This window comes from Oncorhynchus mykiss, chromosome 15 (genome assembly GCF_057628025.1).
Source record: "Oncorhynchus mykiss isolate SJ-2025 chromosome 15, ASM5762802v1, whole genome shotgun sequence".
Taxonomy (NCBI): Eukaryota; Metazoa; Chordata; class Actinopteri; order Salmoniformes; family Salmonidae; genus Oncorhynchus; species Oncorhynchus mykiss.
The window spans coordinates 37,324,593-37,342,987 of record NC_143036.1 but is presented as its reverse complement, the minus strand read 5'-3'; the positions used below and the strand labels follow the sequence as shown (position 1 = coordinate 37,342,987).

The 18,395-nt window shown below is 39.6% G+C and overlaps 1 protein-coding gene and 1 pseudogene across 1 annotated transcript; both read right to left on the bottom strand.

Annotated features, from left to right (window-relative positions):
- Positions 1-1,404: 1,404 nt before the first annotated feature.
- Positions 1,405-10,221, bottom strand: LOC149977449 (uncharacterized; annotated as a pseudogene).
- On the bottom strand, positions 9,979-17,986 carry LOC149977448 (uncharacterized). The gene is made up of 6 exons (XM_090199018.1): positions 17,908-17,986; positions 17,037-17,195; positions 16,637-16,804; positions 12,649-12,857; positions 11,499-12,415; positions 9,979-10,031 (listed from the first exon to the last, which is right to left on the bottom strand). The coding sequence occupies exons 1-6, from the start codon at positions 17,920-17,922 to the stop codon at positions 9,979-9,981; spliced, it is 1,521 nt and encodes a 506-aa protein (XP_090055144.1). The 5' UTR covers positions 17,923-17,986.
- Between the last annotated feature and the right edge of the window lie 409 nt (positions 17,987-18,395).

Here is an 18,395-nt window from a genome sequence, read left to right as displayed (position 1 = left end):
GGAACGAATGGTCTGTTCTATATCTTCAATAAAAATTAAACATGTACAACTGAGACATTAAAATGTTTAATGGTATTTTTCATCAGTTTTATATGAAATGTAATTTCCACCACACTCTGTCGTTACCACAATGCTAAGTCATTACCCTCACGGTACATATTTATGAGCCAAAGGTGTATTAAATTACATTTGATATTAATGATTTTTCCAATATGTGAACCTTATATGCTTGTTCTTAAGATAATATTTGACATTGCTTTAGAAATGAAGATAAAAAATAGTACTTTTACTCTGTATTTATTGGTTTATGTAGCTTCACATTAAGGGTGTAGGTATGGCATGTATCATTACTATTGCTCCTATTTAAAATATATATTGTGTTCTATCCAACCAGTGAACGTGTGGCTGTGACCATCCTGTTTACTGCAGGTATCCACCGATGTCAGCCACCGCATCTGCAGTGGAAGTTGGCAGAGACGGAAGAGGAAGCGAGACACTCCAGTTTTTTCCTGGTTCAATGAAAGTTTATGAACGAATTAGACCAGCCCCAGCTACTATTCCATTGGTTTCTATGGGAGACACAGGCCATACTTTAAAGTACTACTTAAGTCGTTTCATTGGGTATCTGTACTTTACTATTTATATTTGACAACTTAACTTTTTACTCCATACATTTTCCTTGACACCCAAAAGTACTCGTTATATTTTGAATGCTTAGCAGGACAGAAAAATTGTTCAATTCACACTTATCAAGAGAACATTCCCTACTGCCTCTGATCTGTCAGACTCACTTAACACAAATGCTTAGTTTGTATATTATGTTGGGAGTGTGCCCCTGGCTATCCGTAAATTAAAAATAAAATAAAAAATCATGCCGTCTGGTTTGTTTAATATAAGGAATTTGAAATGTATACTGTTAATTTTGATACTTAAGTATGTTTGAGCAATTACATTTACTTTTGACCAAATACTTTTAGGCTTTTACTCAAGTAGTATTTTACTGGGTGACTTTCACTTGAGTCATTTTTTATTAAGATATCTTTAATTTTACTCAAGTATGACAATTGGGTACTTTTTTTCACCACTGGTGTGGCCCATGATATATCCTTAGTGATGTGGACACCGAGGAACTTGGAGCTCTCGACCCACTCCAATACAGCCCCGTATATGTGAATGGTGGCGTGCTTGGCCCTCTCACATGGGCGTTACTCTTGGCCAGGTGGAAAAGGTCAGTGTGGAGTGCAGTAGAGATTGTGTCCTCTGTGGATCTGTTGGAGCGGTATGCAAATTGGAGTGGGTCCAGGATATCTGGGATGATGGTGTTGATGTGAGCCATGACCAGTCTTTCAAAGCATTTCATGGCTACCTTTAGACAGGTTACCTTGGAATTCTTGGGCACAAGGACTATGGTTCACAGTAGAGGCGGTTTATGTACTCGCCGCCAAAGTTTTTTGGGGGTTCCGGGGTGAGCAATATGCCCTGTGCCGCCGACTCATTGAAGTAGAAATGTTCATACAAATCGAGGTTAGCGATTGCTGTTCTGATGTCCAGAAGCTCTTTTCGGTCATAGACAAGATACTGGAAACATTACGTACAAAAGTTAAATTAATATCAGCGCAAAAAAACTAACAAAATAGCAGTTGGTCAGGATCCCGTAAATCCACTGCTTTCTTTCGAAGTGCCGTTCTTATATGGAGCTGAAGTTAAAGAGATTGTCCTAAGGATATCACGTGTAGGGATGCAAATTAACCGGTCAACAAACAGCAAAATGAGGTGCCCAACATAAAACACTATGCATGCATACAAGGACCAGACATGTTTCATTAAGAGGTTAACATGCAAACATTCACCTCCCATAATGAAGCCAGCTAATAAAACCTAATTTTCAAACATTGGTGTTTTCCCGCTAAATGGATTTAGGCCATTCTAAACAGCACACCTAATCCAAGCGGTTCCATATGTTGTAAAGATCAAAGTATCTGTTAGAAACAGAGAAAGAGAGGGAATCTAATAGCAATAACCAGGATGGATTGCTAATAGGACTAGTATTGTGCCTTTGGCTTCTGGACAACAAAAGAAAGTTGATATAAAAAAAAACATTTCTGTCTTCTATAGTTTATGACAGCCGCCCTCTTTTGACCGGCCTCTGCTTCGCAGCTGGCTTTATGGTGGGCGGGTGCAAATTGTTAGGTTCTGAACCAGAGTCCCCTCTCTGATGTTGAAGAGCCACAGATGGTACTCTCCTCGGAGGTCTGTGTTTGCATGTTTCTGCATGCAATCTAATGGCTAGCAGAGGCACCCACTCCTTTGTGTCGGCTCCTTTCAATGTTTGCTGTAAACTTTTGGGGTAAGCGTTGCATTAGGAGGCAATAGTGGGAGGGCATGTTTTCCCAATACTGCTTGTTTGAAGTTAAGTAAAACGTTCAGGTTTCAAACAATTATAATGCCTCAAGCTCATATTGCAAAGTGGTGGGTGACGCTGTGATAGCCTGCCTAACATTGACTATGCACTCGGATGGGAGGCGCACTTTAATTACGAGTTGAGATTGAGAAATAGAAATAGTTATTTTTAATGGTGGCAATCTAAACCATTTTTAACACGCGATTGCATTTAGAATTGTTATTTGTTGCACAATAACTGGGCATATAAAAGCACGTTTCACTCCAGTACCAGAATTTTGAGGAGCTGTTCTCGCACTGTCTGTCAGGTGAAAGGCTATTCCGCTTCTCAAACTAGGCTGCCTAGATCCACTTGCAAATTGCCCCTCTGCCCACTTCACTTTCCTTTATTGGATGGGGCACTGTTTCATTGCCCGCAAAAACATTCAAAGGACAGCAGATTGAAAAGCCCTATATGGATTGACCATTCCTCCACAGCCAGTTACATGCATGCATGCCCTGCCGAAAGACCCAAGTATGCGGAATTTGTAGTTTGATTTCGTCGGTTCCGAAGTCTGCACCAGTAATGCTAACTTTGTGTGCAACAACCAATGGTGTTGAGAAAATTTCAAAAAATGGAAAAGTGGTGCATGCAAGCCCCTAAATAAGATCTGGTGCAACCAATTATCTTCAGAAGTGACATAATTCGTTAAATAGAGTTCACCTGTGTGCAATCTAAGTGTCACGTGATCTGTCACATGATCTCAGTATATGTACACCTGTTCTGAAAGGCCCCAGAGTCTGCAACACCACACAATAATATCCCAAACTTTGAACATCCCACGGAGCACCATTAATCCATTTTTTTAAATGGAAAGAATATGGCACCACAACAAACCTACCAACCAAAACTCACGGACCAGGCAAGGAGGGCATTAAACAGAGAGGCAACAAAGAGACCAAAGATAACCCTGAAGGAGCTGCAAAGCTCCACAGCGGAGATTGGAGTATCTGTTCATAGGACCACTTTAAGCCGTACAATGCACAGAGCTGGGCTTTACAGATGAGTGTCCAGAAAATAAGCCATTGCTTAAAGAAAATAAGCAAACACAATTTGTGTTCGCCAAAAGGCATGCGGGAGATTCCCCAAACATATGATAGAAGGTACTCTGGTCAGATGAGACTAAAATGTAGCTTTTTGGCCATCAAGGGAAACGCTAAGTCTGGTGCAAACCCAACACCTCTCATCACTTCAAGAACACCATTCCCATAGTAAAGTATGGTGGTGGCAGCATCATGCTGTGGGGATGTTTTTCATCGGCAAGGACTGGGAAACTGGTCAGAATTGAAGTAATGATGGATGGCGCAAAATACAGGTAAATTGAGGGAAACCTGTTTCAGTCTTCCAGAGATTAGAGACTGGGACAGTGGTTCACCTTCCAGCAGGACAATGACCCTAAACATGCTGCTAAAGTAACACTTGAGTGGTTTAAGGGGAACATTTAAATGTCTTGGAATGGCCTCGTCAAAGCCCAGACCTCAATACAATTGAGAATCTGTGATATGACTTGAAGATTGTTGTACACCAGCAGAACCCATCCAACTTGAAGGAGCTAGAGCAGTTTTGCCTTGTAGAATGGGCAAAAGTCCCATTGGCTAGATGTGCCAAGCTTATAGAGACATACCCCAAGATACTTGCAGCTGTAATTGCTGCTAAAGGTGGCTCAACAAAGTATTGACTTTGGGTGGGTAAATAGTTATGCACGCTCAAGTTCTGTTTTTTTGTCTTATTTTCTTGTTTGTTTCACAATTTTATTTTATTTTGCATCTTCAAAGTGGTAGGCATGTTGTGTAAATCAAATGATACAAACCCCACAAAAAATACATTTTAATTCCAAGTTGTAAGGCAACAAAATAGGAAAAATACCAAGGGGGTGAATACTTTCGCAAGCCACTGTAGCTGTCTCATTACAACTTATTTAGGTTGTAGCTCATACAAGTTTGTGTATTGTCTAGATACTGCTGGTTTTGTAACGTTATCATTTGATAATCTTAGCAAGGCAGGCAAGCTAACGTTAGCCTACAAGACAGATTTTCAAGTTAGTTTGTGTATTCTGTATTGTCTATGGCAAAATAAAATAATGGATACAGCTATGTCGGAGTCTTATTAATATAGTGAACAAGGAGCAACAAACCGTAATGGCGAATGTAATACAATTTCGAGCTACAGTCGGTCTACATCTTTTAAACATAGAATTAGGGCTATATTGTAAATTAGCTTTTTGGTCTTAATTAATGGTTAGGGTTAGCAGTGTAGTTAATGTTAGAGTAAAGGTTAGGTTTAAAATCACATTTTAAGATAAAATTGTAGAAATGTGCAGGGTTTATGACTTTGTGGCTGTGGTAACTCGTGATGACATAATTAGCTTGACCCGGGTTATTGCCCTGATGATAGAAGGATTCATCAACAATGGTAATGTTTATTATGTGAAAAGGTGTATCAAAAAAATAAATACTAGTTTGATAACCTATTAGGTTCATTACTCAGCCAAGCTGATACAAGTAGTAGTTATTTTGATTGTGAAGTGCATTGTCAAAAAGTTTAGTCCTTTCTTTATAACAAAATACAATTTACCACTTGGCTGTCTATTGTATCACCCTGTCACAGGCCCTTCAAGTCAACACCACCTCATAAGATGAAGTACATTGTTTAAAAGTCATGTTGTACTGCAGCAAAATTCCATGGCACATTATGTAACACTAGGCTACTAGAAAGATCTGCCAGTGTGTGAACCTGCGGACAACTTCTAAACAAATATGTTTTCCTTCTGAAGAATATAAGTGACAAAAGGCATATTTCAAAACATTCAGGAGAAAATCCAGGCAGTCTTGCGTACTTTTTCAGAAAAGTAAGCTACTTGTCCTGTTCTGTATGTTGATCCTGTCAAACAATCATACTACATTGAAATGTAAAAAAAAGTATGCAAACAAATACAAAAAAACAGAAATATACAAACAAGAGTACATAAACCTAACAGACAGTATTACATATCAAGATACATTTTCAGTTTGTTAAATACTTTTATGGTGCGTATTGCTTTTTTTGTTTTTACATTTACTGATCATTTCAAAATAATATTTAAATTCTATCTTAAATGTGAAGAAAGGTTTGTTCTCTGCCCACTTCATTTTATGGACAAAGAATCTTCCATGAAAGATAAACAAATGAACAATGAAAGTTAAAATCAGGGCCCATTTCATTTGGATCAAAATATCAGTCTTTCAAATGAACATTAAGTATTTTCTTTTAAAATAAAATCTAACTCACTCCAAAATCTTCTGACATAAAAACAGTCCCAAAATAAATGGTCAAGAGTTTCTTGGTCACAACCACAAAATACACATTTGTTATCAATAGCTATTTTAAATCTGTGTATAATAAAAGGTCTTTACAGGGTAGATTCCATGAATGAGTTTGTATGATACTTCTTTCACCTTATTAGATATACAATATTTACCAGACAACAACAAAAGTTTGTTCCAGTTCACTTGTCCTAGGACTGCATTCCAGTACATTTCAGCAGAGGGAATAGTAACATATTGACAGTTTCCTTATATCCATGTTATTACATTTATAGTTTAAAATGTCGATTCCTTCTAATTGTATTGAGGCTACAAAATCCTCAACAGTTGCACTTGGAGTATTGTTATATTCCCCTAAAAGAAGAATAGCACCTTTAGAGATAGCTCTAACAATTTCATACTCCTCTGGAGTGAATGTAACATTGTGTGTTCTAATACAGTCTGGATAATCATATAATTGTCCATCATTGTTCAATAATTGTTTAACCCAAATAATGTTGTCAAACCAGTTCTGGAAAAATAAAGACTTGTTTTTGTATTTTATGTCTTTATTATTCAAGATTGTATACCTATGCGGGGAAAAATTGTGTTTGTACATGAGGTTCCTGTAACGGTTCTCTTGGGGTGAAGTAGAGGCGGACCAAAACGCAGCGTGATTATATTGATTCATGTTTAATAAACAAAGATAACCACGAACACTACAAAACAATAAACGTGGAAAACCAAAAACAGCCCTGGTCTGGTCTGGTCTGGTCTGGTCTGGTCTGGTCTGGTCTGGTCTGGTCTGGTCTGGTCTGGTCTGGTCTGGTCTGGTCTGGTCTGGTCTGGTCTGGTCTGGTCTGGTCTGGTCTGGTGCAAAACACAGAGACAGGAACAATCACCCACAAACACACAGTGAAACCAAGGCTACCTAAATATGGTTCCCAATCAGAGACAATGACTAACACCTGCCTCTGATTGAGAACCATATCAGGCCAGACATAGAAATAGACAAACAAGACATCCAACATAGAATGCCCACTCAGATCACACCCTGACCAACCAAAACATAGAAACATACAAAGCAAACTATGGTCAGGGTGTGACAGTTCCAAGTTAGAAGTACTTGTTTATGAAAGTTTGCAAGCTTAATTAGGGATTTTACCCATATCAAAGTTGCATTTGAGTAAGAATTCTAGACCACCAATTTGTTGGAATATTAAACTAGGAATGATATTTCAAATGCAATCCTTATTTCTTAAATAGTTTTGTATCCATTTAATCTTAAATATTATATTAGAGGTTTTACAATCCAGAGCATTCAACCCTCCCTCGCCTTGGGTGCTACATATTAGCACTTTTCTTAAATAATGAGGTTTATTCCTCCATATGAAGTTAAATCATTTAGTATCAACCGTTTTAGTTACTGACAGAGGAACATCCAAGGCAAGGGAGGTATAAACTAATCTGGACCTTCAGATTTTGATAAAAGTACACGTCCAGATAAAGACAGATCTCTTAATAACCAGGAGTTAAATCTCTTTCCAATGTTCTCTACAATAGGAGAGACATTTAAGTTAGCCCTTTCTTTCTGATCTTTGCTAACTTTAATACCAAAATATGTGATCACATCTTTTACAGGGATATTACATACTGAGTTTAAGTCACATCTTTTCAACGCAAATAATTCACATTTCCTAATATTCAGAGATAAACCTGATACATGTGAGAAGGCACTCAATAGCTTTCCTGACTTAATTAGGATCTTTCAAAAAAATGGTGGTGTCGTCAGCCAATTGTGAACATTTTATTTCTTTGTCTTGTATCTGAATACCCCTAAAACTATCCTTATTTATATGAAGTGCTATAACTTGTGTGACCAATAAAAATAAGAAAGGAGAAATTGGGTATCCTTGTTAAATTCCACGTCTAACGTGGAATCTTTGTGACGTTCCATGGGATAATTTAACAGATCTGTTACTATTATTGTAAAAGTGTCTTAATTACACTTTGAAAATATTGACCAAAAGCAAAAAAATCGAAGTCTCAAAAAGAAAATAATGTTCAACTGTATCAAATGCCTTGTAAAAGTCTACTAATAAAATAAAGCTATCTTCCATAATGTGCTCATTGTAGTCTATCAAGTCCAATACTAGTCGATTACATACATGTCTGCCCTTCATAAAACCAGACTGGGTATCATCAATGATTTGGTCAAGACGTTTTTTAAGTCTTTCTGCAAAGATAGATAGATGCAAGTAGCTTTCCATCATTTTTCATTAATGTGATTGGTCTCCAATTTTCTAAAATCACAGAATCTTTGTTTCGGTATTACAGAAATTAGGCCCTGTGTCATAGAAACAGGCAGGACATCTAAATCAATTGCCTCCTTTAAAACATTAAATATGAGTTCAATAATATCCTCCTGAAAATATTTATGGACTGATAATGCCATCATTCTCTGGAGATTTGTTCTCTTTTAACTTGCTGATACATTTTTTTATTTCATTGATATAAATAATTTCATCACAAGACTTTTGTAAGTCTTCATCTATGAATTTTGCATAGTCTTTGGCAGAGTCTAGAAAGGCAGATACGTCACTAGTAGGACAGGCATTACTGGTATAAAGGTTACCATAGAATTCTGAAACATATTTTGAAATATCTTTGGGGTTTTCTATTTTCTTTGCCATCTATATTAAGCTTATGAAAAGATGTAAATTCAGAATTTTTTTCTTTCTAGTTTGTAAAAGTATTTTGTATTTTTTTCACCTTCCTCCAACCATCTCCTTCTTGATTTTACAAATGCCTCTTTTGCTCTCTCTTCATACATTCAGTCCATTTCTAGTTGTAAAGACAATAACTGACCCTTTCCTCTTCATCAAGGTCCTCCATAGAGATTAGAGAAAGTATTTCCTTAACAAGTTTATCTTCATATCTCTTCATGGCTGTTTGTCTTATTTCATACTTCATTAATTCCAAATATTTCCAACAAGACTGAAAAAGTTGAGCTTTCCTCCAATTGTCTTGTATCATATCTTTGGCATCCATCTTGAAATGATCATCTTCCAACAGTCTACTATTGAGTTTCCAATAACTCCGATTCGGTTTAACTTTAGATCCATTACTATTTAAAGATAAGAATATAACTTTATGATCAGTAATAATTGATGGTTCAATTGATACCTTGACTACAGAATTATCTAATGAATTAGAAATCAACCAGAAGTCAATTGTTGACTGTCTGGACATGTCCTTGTTACTCCAAGTGAATTCCTTTTTATCAGGATATTTAGATCTCCAAATATAGACTAATCCAAATCAAAGACCCAAGACATAAATTATTAAACTCAGGATTAACAATGCTGGATCTGTCAATCATCACATTAGATACAGAATTAAAATCTCCACCTAAGATAATTTTGATACCCTGAAATACACCTATAACTCTATTAATCTCTTCTTCAAATTCTTGAAATAATATCCTGTTGTTTTGTTTGTTGATGGATGAATAAATATTCCCTAATAAAAAAAACACTGTTGAAATTTACTGTTAAAATTAACCAACGTCCAGAGTGGTGAGTCTTACAAACTGATGACCTTCCCTTTAAATGCACCTCTCAAAACTGCTACACCTGCAGAGTGGTTGTTGCCATTTGATAACCAGATATCGTTACCCCATAGATTTTTCGAAAAAGAAAGATAGGAAGAAAAAGCATGAGTCTCTTGTTAAAATTAAAAGTCGAAGTCCATCCTACCTTCCAGGCCTCCTCCTTCAGGTGAGCCTCGATGTCCCTCACCTTCTCCATCAGGTCAATGGGTCCGTTGTTGTCAGCACAGCCCTGGTCCGACTGGACTTTCAGGGCTTTGACTCCCCGCCTGCCCTTCTTCTTCTTGCCCCTCTTGGAGGGAGCTCCAGTTGGAGGGACGGGAACAGGTCACACGCTACTGCTGCTGAATGACTTATTTACCTGGATGGACTCCAGAGAGTGAGATCCGGGTCGAACTTGGGCTCCGTCCACCCCCACCACGTTCTTCAGTGGGGCCAGAGCTAAGTGTTCAAGCCTTCGTGGCAAAGGCCTCGGTGGAGCTTTCGGTCGCGGAATGCACTGAATAGAGGGGACGAAGTGGTGTGCGAAGGTGCTGCCAACCCCGATGAGAGCAGTCCGGACATAATTCTCATGGATAGCACTTATCTTTCTTTGCTTTGCTTCCATGGCCTCTCTCTCAGCTCTCTGCATCTGCAGAAGTCTGGCATCACTGATGAAGCCACGATGGCCCTCTGGGATTGGGTAGCTCTCCTGATAGCCCTGGATCACAATGGTACAGTATGAAATGTATAGCAGAAGTGAAGCAGGCAAAATAGTCTCTGCAGTGTGTCATAAAAAAGTTTTAAGAAAATATTTTATGGATGTAGGCCTACTTACTGTATGTCTATGAAGCCACAAAATAAACAGTGATATTTTTGGAAAAACGTTTGAAAAACTGATGAGCCTTACAAAACTTGAAAACTTGTCCTGGTCATCCTGTTGGTTTAAAGCTATGTTTATATATATATATATATATATATATATATATATATACACTGCTCAAAAAAATAAAGGGAACACTTAAACAACACAATGTAACGCCAAGTCAATCACCCTTCTGTGAAATCAAACTGTCCACTTAGGAAGCAACACTGATTGACAATAAATTTCACATGCTGTTGTGCAAATGGAATAGACAACAGGTGGAAATTATAGGCATTTAGCAAGACACCCCCAATAAAGGAGTGGTTCTGCAGGTGGGGACCACAGACCACTTCTCAGTTCCTATGCTTCCTGGCTGATGTTTTGGTCACTTTTGAATGCTGGCGGTGCTTTCACTCTAGTGGTAGCATGAGACGGAGTCTACAACCCACACAAGTGGCTCAGGTAGTGCAGCTCATCCAGGATGGCACATCAATGCGAGATGTGGCAAGAAGGTTTGCTGTGTCTGTCAGCGTAGTGTCTAGAGCATGGAGGCGCTACCAGGAGACAGGCCAGTACATCAGGAGACGTGGAGGCCGTAGGAGGGCAACAACCCAGCAGCAGGACCGCTACCTCCGCCTTTGTGCAAGGAGGAGCACTGCCAGAGCCCTGCAAAATGACCTCCAGCAGGCCACAAATGTGCATGCGTCTGCTCAAACGGTCAGAAACAGACTCCATGACGTCCACAGCTTACAGCCCAACACCGTGCAGTATGTTTGGCATTTGCCAGAGAACACCAAGATTGGCAAATTCGCCACTTGCGCCCTGTGCTCTTCACAGATGAAAGCAGGTTCACACTGAGCACACGTGACAGACGTGACAGTCTGGAGACGCCGTGGAGAACGTTCTGCTGCATGCAACATCCTCCAGCATGACCGGTTTGGCGGTGGGTCAGTCATGGTGTGGGGTGGCATTTCTTTGGAGGGCCGCACAGCCCTCCATGTGCTCGCCAGAGGTAGCCTGACTGCCATTAGCTACCGAGATGAGATCCTCAGACCCCTTGTGAGACCATATGCTGGTGTGGTTGGCCCTGGGTTCCTCCTAATGCAAGACAATGCAAGACCTCATGTGGCTGGAGTGTGTCAGCAGGTCCTGCAAGAGGAAGGCATTGATGCTATGGACTGGCCCACCCGTTCCCCAGACCTGAATCCAATTGAGCACATCTGGGACATCATGTCTCGCTCCATCCATCCATCCATCCAAGAAGCCTCTTCAGCGTATTTTTCATGTCGTAGTAACAACCAACAGTGTAAGACCAGATCTTACTTTGATGGTTTTCAAGAAGGATCTGCTCACTCTGTGCAGGGGAGCCGGATGCCCTGATAGACTGGGTAAGATTGTCCATGTCTGAAACAAAGGTACTTACCAACTCAGAGGCCTCAGGGTCAATCATAAGGTCTCTGATCTCACCTATCCTAGGAGTTGGACAAGATGATGTAGTGCCAGAACAACATGATGTACAACCCCTGAATCTTTTAACGATCTCCCGGATCGATTCAGTGGCCTTGGTCTGAAACTCCTCAGTGAGTAGTCTGTCCATACTTTGTGTTGACAGACAAAGACTAGATTTGGCACCTTTGATATTGAGGTTGCTCTCTCCTTGTTTTAGCATCTCCTCAGGACTTTTACAAGCTTCAAGCATCTTCATATGGTCAGCAACAACACAAAGCAGTTCCCTCTTGTCGGGGTCATTTTCCTCCTTATTGCTGAAGTTCAAAACAGTGCCACTGAGGGCTGTCATGACCTGTCCTGTTAAATGTGTCATATCCACCTCAACACCATCCTCTCTGAGAACAACACTCTGCTCAACACTCTTCCCATTAATGTACATCTGAAGTATGTTGGAAATGCCAGACACCATCTCCTCAACCACCTTGGTGCTGGAGACACCACCACTGGTGTCAAAAATGACAGGGGACATTCGCCCAGAGATGGGAGTTTGGATGGCCACAGAGATTATGGAATTGACCTTCTTTGACACTTCTCCAACAATAACCCGGGATAGACTTTGAGTGTCTACCTGGCCCTCTCTTTGGATACAGAGGACATTGTTCAGCGACTCTTTGAAGGAATCCTTGACACCAGTGAGGAGACTGTCCTCAGTGATCCCAAAAAAGTCACTGAGTGGCTCAGATGATATAGACTCACCATCTCCCTGAGTATTTGGCAACACTGTCTGAGACCTTTGAGAATACAAAGCAAACAATACAGCATTCCATATTCAATAGTAGACACTGTAGTCACATTAATGCATAATTCAATAATCAGTTAAACTGGTCATTAAGAGTAAACTGTTACACAGATAAACAAAACATATTTTCATTAAATGGGTTATGAATAGTTAGGTGAAACCGGTTTCTTTAGGAATGACTGAACATGCCCATTACGAGAGGAGCTTGATTTGGCTGTGCAAGACCTTGAGGATTTGCTGCTGTCTCTCTTGCGAACCTTCAGGTTTGTGCTAGAGGATCTCTCTGATTCTGTCAGAGACTTGCCGGATACTGGAGACACATGGCTGTATATCCGTACAAAATGGAAAATTGCAGGGATGATGACCTCCAGGATGGCCTCAGATACAAACCGCACAATCTCCAGGCACATCTCTGCAAGCAATGCCCTCATCACCTGTAGGACCGAAACAGTGTAGGTAGATTACTCATAGCCGGGCTCTGAAACCAAGCTCCTCGAAGAGATACCAACAATCTCACATATGTTCATGAGAATCATGAAAGTGGCATTTGGAAAGCATGAAAAGCAGTAGGCTACTAAAAAGCTCTTTGAATGTAACTGTTTGTGATAATGTGGATGACACTGTAGATAGATAAAAGGCTTGTATCTAATTTTCTTGAAACGTCTATTAATATATCTATGAATAATGTTCAAGGTTAAGGGACATACAGGGTCCATCCTGCCAATGCTTAACTGCCTCCATTGCCTATAGGAGATAATTAGATGTTTTTAGCACCAAAAAGCACACCAACACACATTCAATTTATAAAATCCCCCAGATGACATTGCATTCAAATACTACAATAGAAGTTTGGACATACTCTGTAAGTTTTTCCAGAAACTGGATGACAATCGGGTTGAAAGCATCCGGATCGATTGGCGGGAGGTCAAGAGCCCTAGTCTGACAGGCCCTGGAGACACACTCACTTAGGATCTTTTCATTAGATTGTCCCTGGTGAGATGTCCCCTGAACTGTCATCCCAGAAAATTCCACAGATGTAGAGGGACCTGTGTCCAAAGCAGCATTCACCAAGGTAAAGAAGTCAGAAAACATGTAACCTCCTGAGGCAAGTATGTATTAGCCAACTTTGTGTACTTTGTGAAGTTAAATACCCAAGAAAGTATAACATTGGCACTCTGCTATTAGTCCTCTGCTCAATAGATGTCCATACTAAATTACATTTACATGCAAAAGGATTACATTCAGTGAAATTAGAGTTTCCTTTATGACCTGCATCTGTATCAGTGATCTGCTCCACTTTGTTTCTCTTGGTCCTCTTGGTCTAAAAATACAATACAGTCAATGATATACACGTAGATACTGTATGAAGCCATCCCAATACAGCCCTTTGAGTAGAGCAAGGGTAAGACTGATTGTAGGGCTGTCCCTAAAAAATCTTTGTCGACCGAGAGTCATCCTGTTCTAATGTTAAAATGTATTTTTCCATATCAGACACACCCTATGTGTTTGAATACAATCATCTACATAGGCACTGAGCTTGTCTGATGCTTTAAGCACACTGTTTAATTAAATAATTAAGACACGCAAATGACTCAAGAAAGAGCCCGATGGTGACACTGTATTAAAAGAAATGACAGCGAGTGCCTGTGTGACAGGTGCACGTTGTCTCGCTCTCCTCCTTACTGCAGCGAAAAGGCACCACATAACAGCAAGTGTTTATTGTGCTGTCCATGCTGAAGACGCAAAATCATTTCAGCCATTTAGTTTCTTCCTTACAGTTCTGGAAACTTCTTCTTTACAGTTCTGGAAACTTTAGAGTGTTTTCTATCCTAATCTGACAATTATATGCATATTCTAGTTTCTGGGGCTGAGAAATAGGCCGTTTCAAATGGGTACGTTTTTTAGCCAAAAATGAAAATAGTGCTCCCTACGCGCAAAAGGTTAAGCAATACCAGTCTTTTCTAACGACTAAAAATTATAAAGCCATTATTACAGCATAGCAAATATTAAATACAGCCGAATCTGTGAAATTGCTTAATTCAACATTTTGCCGGTGCATGAGGCTTGGTGCTCACTGACTCAGTAGGCTATTAAACAAATACTCAAACAGGCAATAGAAGCTATATCTGTCTTACTCCTGTATATATGTATACAGTACCAGTCAAAAGTTTGGACACACCTACTCATTCAAGGCTTTTCTTTATTTGTAAAATTTTCTACATTCTAGAATAGTAGTGAAGACATCAAAACTATGAAATAACACATATGGAATCATGTAGGTACCAAAAAGTGTTAAACAAATCAAAATATATTTTATATTTGAGATTCTTCAAAGTAGCCATCCTTTGCCTTGATGGCAGCTTTGTACACTCTTGGCATTCTCTCAACCAGCTTCACCTGGAATGCTTTTCCAACAGTCTTGAAGGAGTTCCCACATATGCTGAGAACTTATTGGCTGTTTTTCCTTCACTCTGTGGTCCAATTCATCCCAAAACATCTCAATTGGGTTGAGGTTGGGTGATTGTGGATGTCAGGTCATCTGATGCAGCCCTCCATCACTCTCCTTCTTGGTCAAATAGCCCTTACACAGCCTGGAGACGCAAACCAGATGGGATGGCGTATCACTGCAGAATACTATGGTAGCCATGCTGGTTAAGTGTGCCTTGAATTCTAAATAAATCACAGACAGTGTCACCAACAAAGCGCCCCCACATTATCACACCTCCTCCATGCTTCATGGTGGGAACCACAAATGCGGAGATCATCTGTACACCTACTCTCACAAAGACATTGTTGGAATTTGGACTTATCAGACCAAAGGACAGATTTCCACCAGTCTAATGTCCATTGCTCGTGTTTCTTGGCCCAAGCAAGTCTCTTCTTCTTATTGGTGTCCTTTAGTAGTGCTTTCATCGCAGCAATTTGACCATGAAGGCCTGATTCACGCAGTCTCCTCTGAACAGTTGATATTGAGATGTGTTGGTGACTTGAACTCTGTGAAGCATTTATTTGGGCTGCAATGTGAGGTGCAGTTAACTCTAATGAACTCTGTATTCCTTTCCTGTGGCGGTCCTCATGAGAGCCAGTTTCATCATAGCGCTTGATGGTTTTTGGACTTGATGGTTTTTGCACTTGATGAAAAGTTCAAAGTTCTTGAAATTTTCCGGATTGACTGACCTTCATGTCTTAAAGTAATGACGGACTGTTGTTTATCTTTGCTTATTTGAGCTGTTCTTGCCATATTATGGACTTGGTCTTTTACCAAATATGGCTATCTTCTGTATACCAACCCTACCTTGTCACAACACAACTGATTGGCTCAAATGCATTAAGAAGGAAAGAAATTCCTTTACTTAATTTTTAACAAGGCACACATGTTAATTTATGAAATGCATTCCAGGTGACTAACTCATGACGCTGGTTGAGAGAATGCCAAGAGTGTGCAAAGCTGTCATCAAGGCAAAGGGTGATTACTTTGAAGAACCCTTTTGACTGGTAATATATATATATATATATATGGATGATTTACAAAGCCAGGCACATTTAACAATTAGGCTATTGATTATAGACCTAATTTAGTTGGGTTTTCCTCTCTCCTCAAATTTCTTAGACAATTAGGCTAAGGAAAGGGCTGTTTCCCCGTCTCTGCTGCTGCTGCTGCCTCTGCAGCACTGTTCTCAATCCCAATATGCTGGTCAACTTTGTTATTATGCACATAGCAACATAGGGAAGGGCGGCAATTCTACGGAGCACTGAAGATTATGTTTCAGAACCACGGACAGCGACCGTATCCAATGCAGGAGAAAGCGCATTTGTTATAAAATAATATTTGATTTATTAGTGTTGCACCATTATTTTAACATAAGATAACCATATACAATTTCAGTATCACGTCTTAACGTGATGGACTGTGCCATCCCTGTGGCCTCGGCAATGGATTAGTCAACTGAGATAGGCGCGAATCAGAGAGGTGTCCATGTGCACAATGAAGAAAAAAAACTTTTGCGGCTACTCGATTTAAGAAATCCCAGTCAACCAACAGCCTATCGACCAAACTGTAGACCAAATGGGGTCAGCCCTAGATTTACTATTAGGAGATAAAAGGGTATTGCATGGGCAATTTACTTTCCTCGGAACAACATGCTGTAGGGGCAGGATATAGATATGAAAGATATCACAAATATCCACATCTCTGCTCAATCTATTCCCTTACCTTGACTTTATTTCTTTTCACGGCATCCTGCTGCATCTGAGGCGGCGGATCCTTCTTCACCTTTTCCTCATCTTCATCATTCTGATTATTAACAAAATCTCTCTCAGCCGCATCACTATCAGTGCTCTGTTCAACTGTGGACCTGTTGGCACTGGTCCTCCTCTTGGTCTAAAAAGACAATACAGTCAATGACATACTGTATGTTGCCGTTGCTATACAGGCCTTTGAGAAGAGCTACAGTAAACAATTGGTGATTGAATATTAAGAGATGGAAGTCTGTTGTAAGGACAATTTATCCTCCAACCTCACAACAACATGTTATATGGCGTATTGGACAGGTTTAAAGTGTGGACAGGTAAGACCCCAGATTTCCCTTTCTCTCCTCAGTCTAGTCTCTCACCTTAACTTTTCTCCTTGTCACAGCCTTCAGCTCGATCTGAGGCAGGGGATCCTTCACTTCACTATCTTCTGGATAGTTTAAACCCAGGATATCATTCTTCATTTTCTGGACTTGACCTTCCAAACTTTGATGATCATGTGGATCATCTTCGTTTAAACTCTGGAATAAATTAGACCATTCTTTAAATGCTCATGGACAATATACCACAGCTAAGAGCTGTTCTTACACATGACACCTTGCACAGTTATTATAAACTGGTTACCAACTTAATTAGAAGAGGACAAATAAATGTTTTACGCTCTGATATACCATAGCTTTCAGCCAATCAGCATTCAAGGCTCAAAACACCCAGTTTATAATGGCCAATATATACATTTTTTTACAGAACAGGTTTTCGCTATAAATACACATACATCCTATCGCCTGATATCAAGATTCGTAATTAATGCGTTATGGAGTCACTTATTATAGTTTAGGTAGAATTATGATAAATAGCCTACTGCTCTTATCTTTACAAGGGTCATATTTCAAATCAATTTATATATCCCTTCGTACATCAGCTGATATCTCAAAGTGATGTACAGAAACCCAGCCTAAAACCCCAAACAGCAAGCAATGCAGGTGTAGAAGCACGGTTTGATGTATAACAAGTCCCAAAGGTTATTATAATGCATTCATTGTTTTACAATATAAAAATGATAATACTAGCGGCACATTAACGTTAGCCCACACCGCCACCCAGCTGCCACTACTTGCGGCACCCCCCCATGTCCTGTAAACCATGTGGTTCCTGCCGCAGCATAAAAAAAGACGGTGCAGCGGTTCCTGCACCACTGCATGGGGCTTCTCTGTTAGCAATTCATAGGCTTACCTTATTATCCTCCATGGTTAAAGTCTATGGCTGGAGCCTATGTTCCCATCATGTAAAACTTTACCAAGTGATTACCAAAGAGATAAACTATCGCATTTTATACGGTAACTCAGCCAACGTCATAATGTGAATGCACTTTGACGTAATAAAACAACTTCAGGGATGATCTGTCAATCAATGCCATCAGCGACGCAATACTGGATCCCCATACCACTAAAAAGACCACTCGAAACAATAAATACTGGTGTATTAGCTACGTTTCCGTTTTTTTGTACAATAATGTGATGAGACAACAAATAAATAAGTAAACAACAGCCGTCACCAATGATGGGCAATACATAACATTGTAAATAAGAATGTATTCTTAACTGACTTGCCTATTTAAATAAGGTTAAATCATTTTTTTTTGTTATCACAAAAAAAAAATCAAATGCAGTAATTTGAGAAGAACGCTTGAGGGCGACTACGAACCATTTTTGAATAAACGA

Excerpts from the sequence above, each read along its gene's own strand:
- LOC149977448 (XM_090199018.1), bottom strand. Across the intron at positions 12,858-16,636 it reads TGAAAAGAAATAAAGTCAAG|GTGATGAGGGCATTGCTTGC; the intron begins GTAAGGGAATAG and ends TCGGTCCTACAG. Across the intron at positions 12,416-12,648 it reads GACAGCAGCAAATCCTCAAG|GTCTCAGACAGTGTTGCCAA; the intron begins GTCTTGCACAGC and ends GTATTCTCAAAG.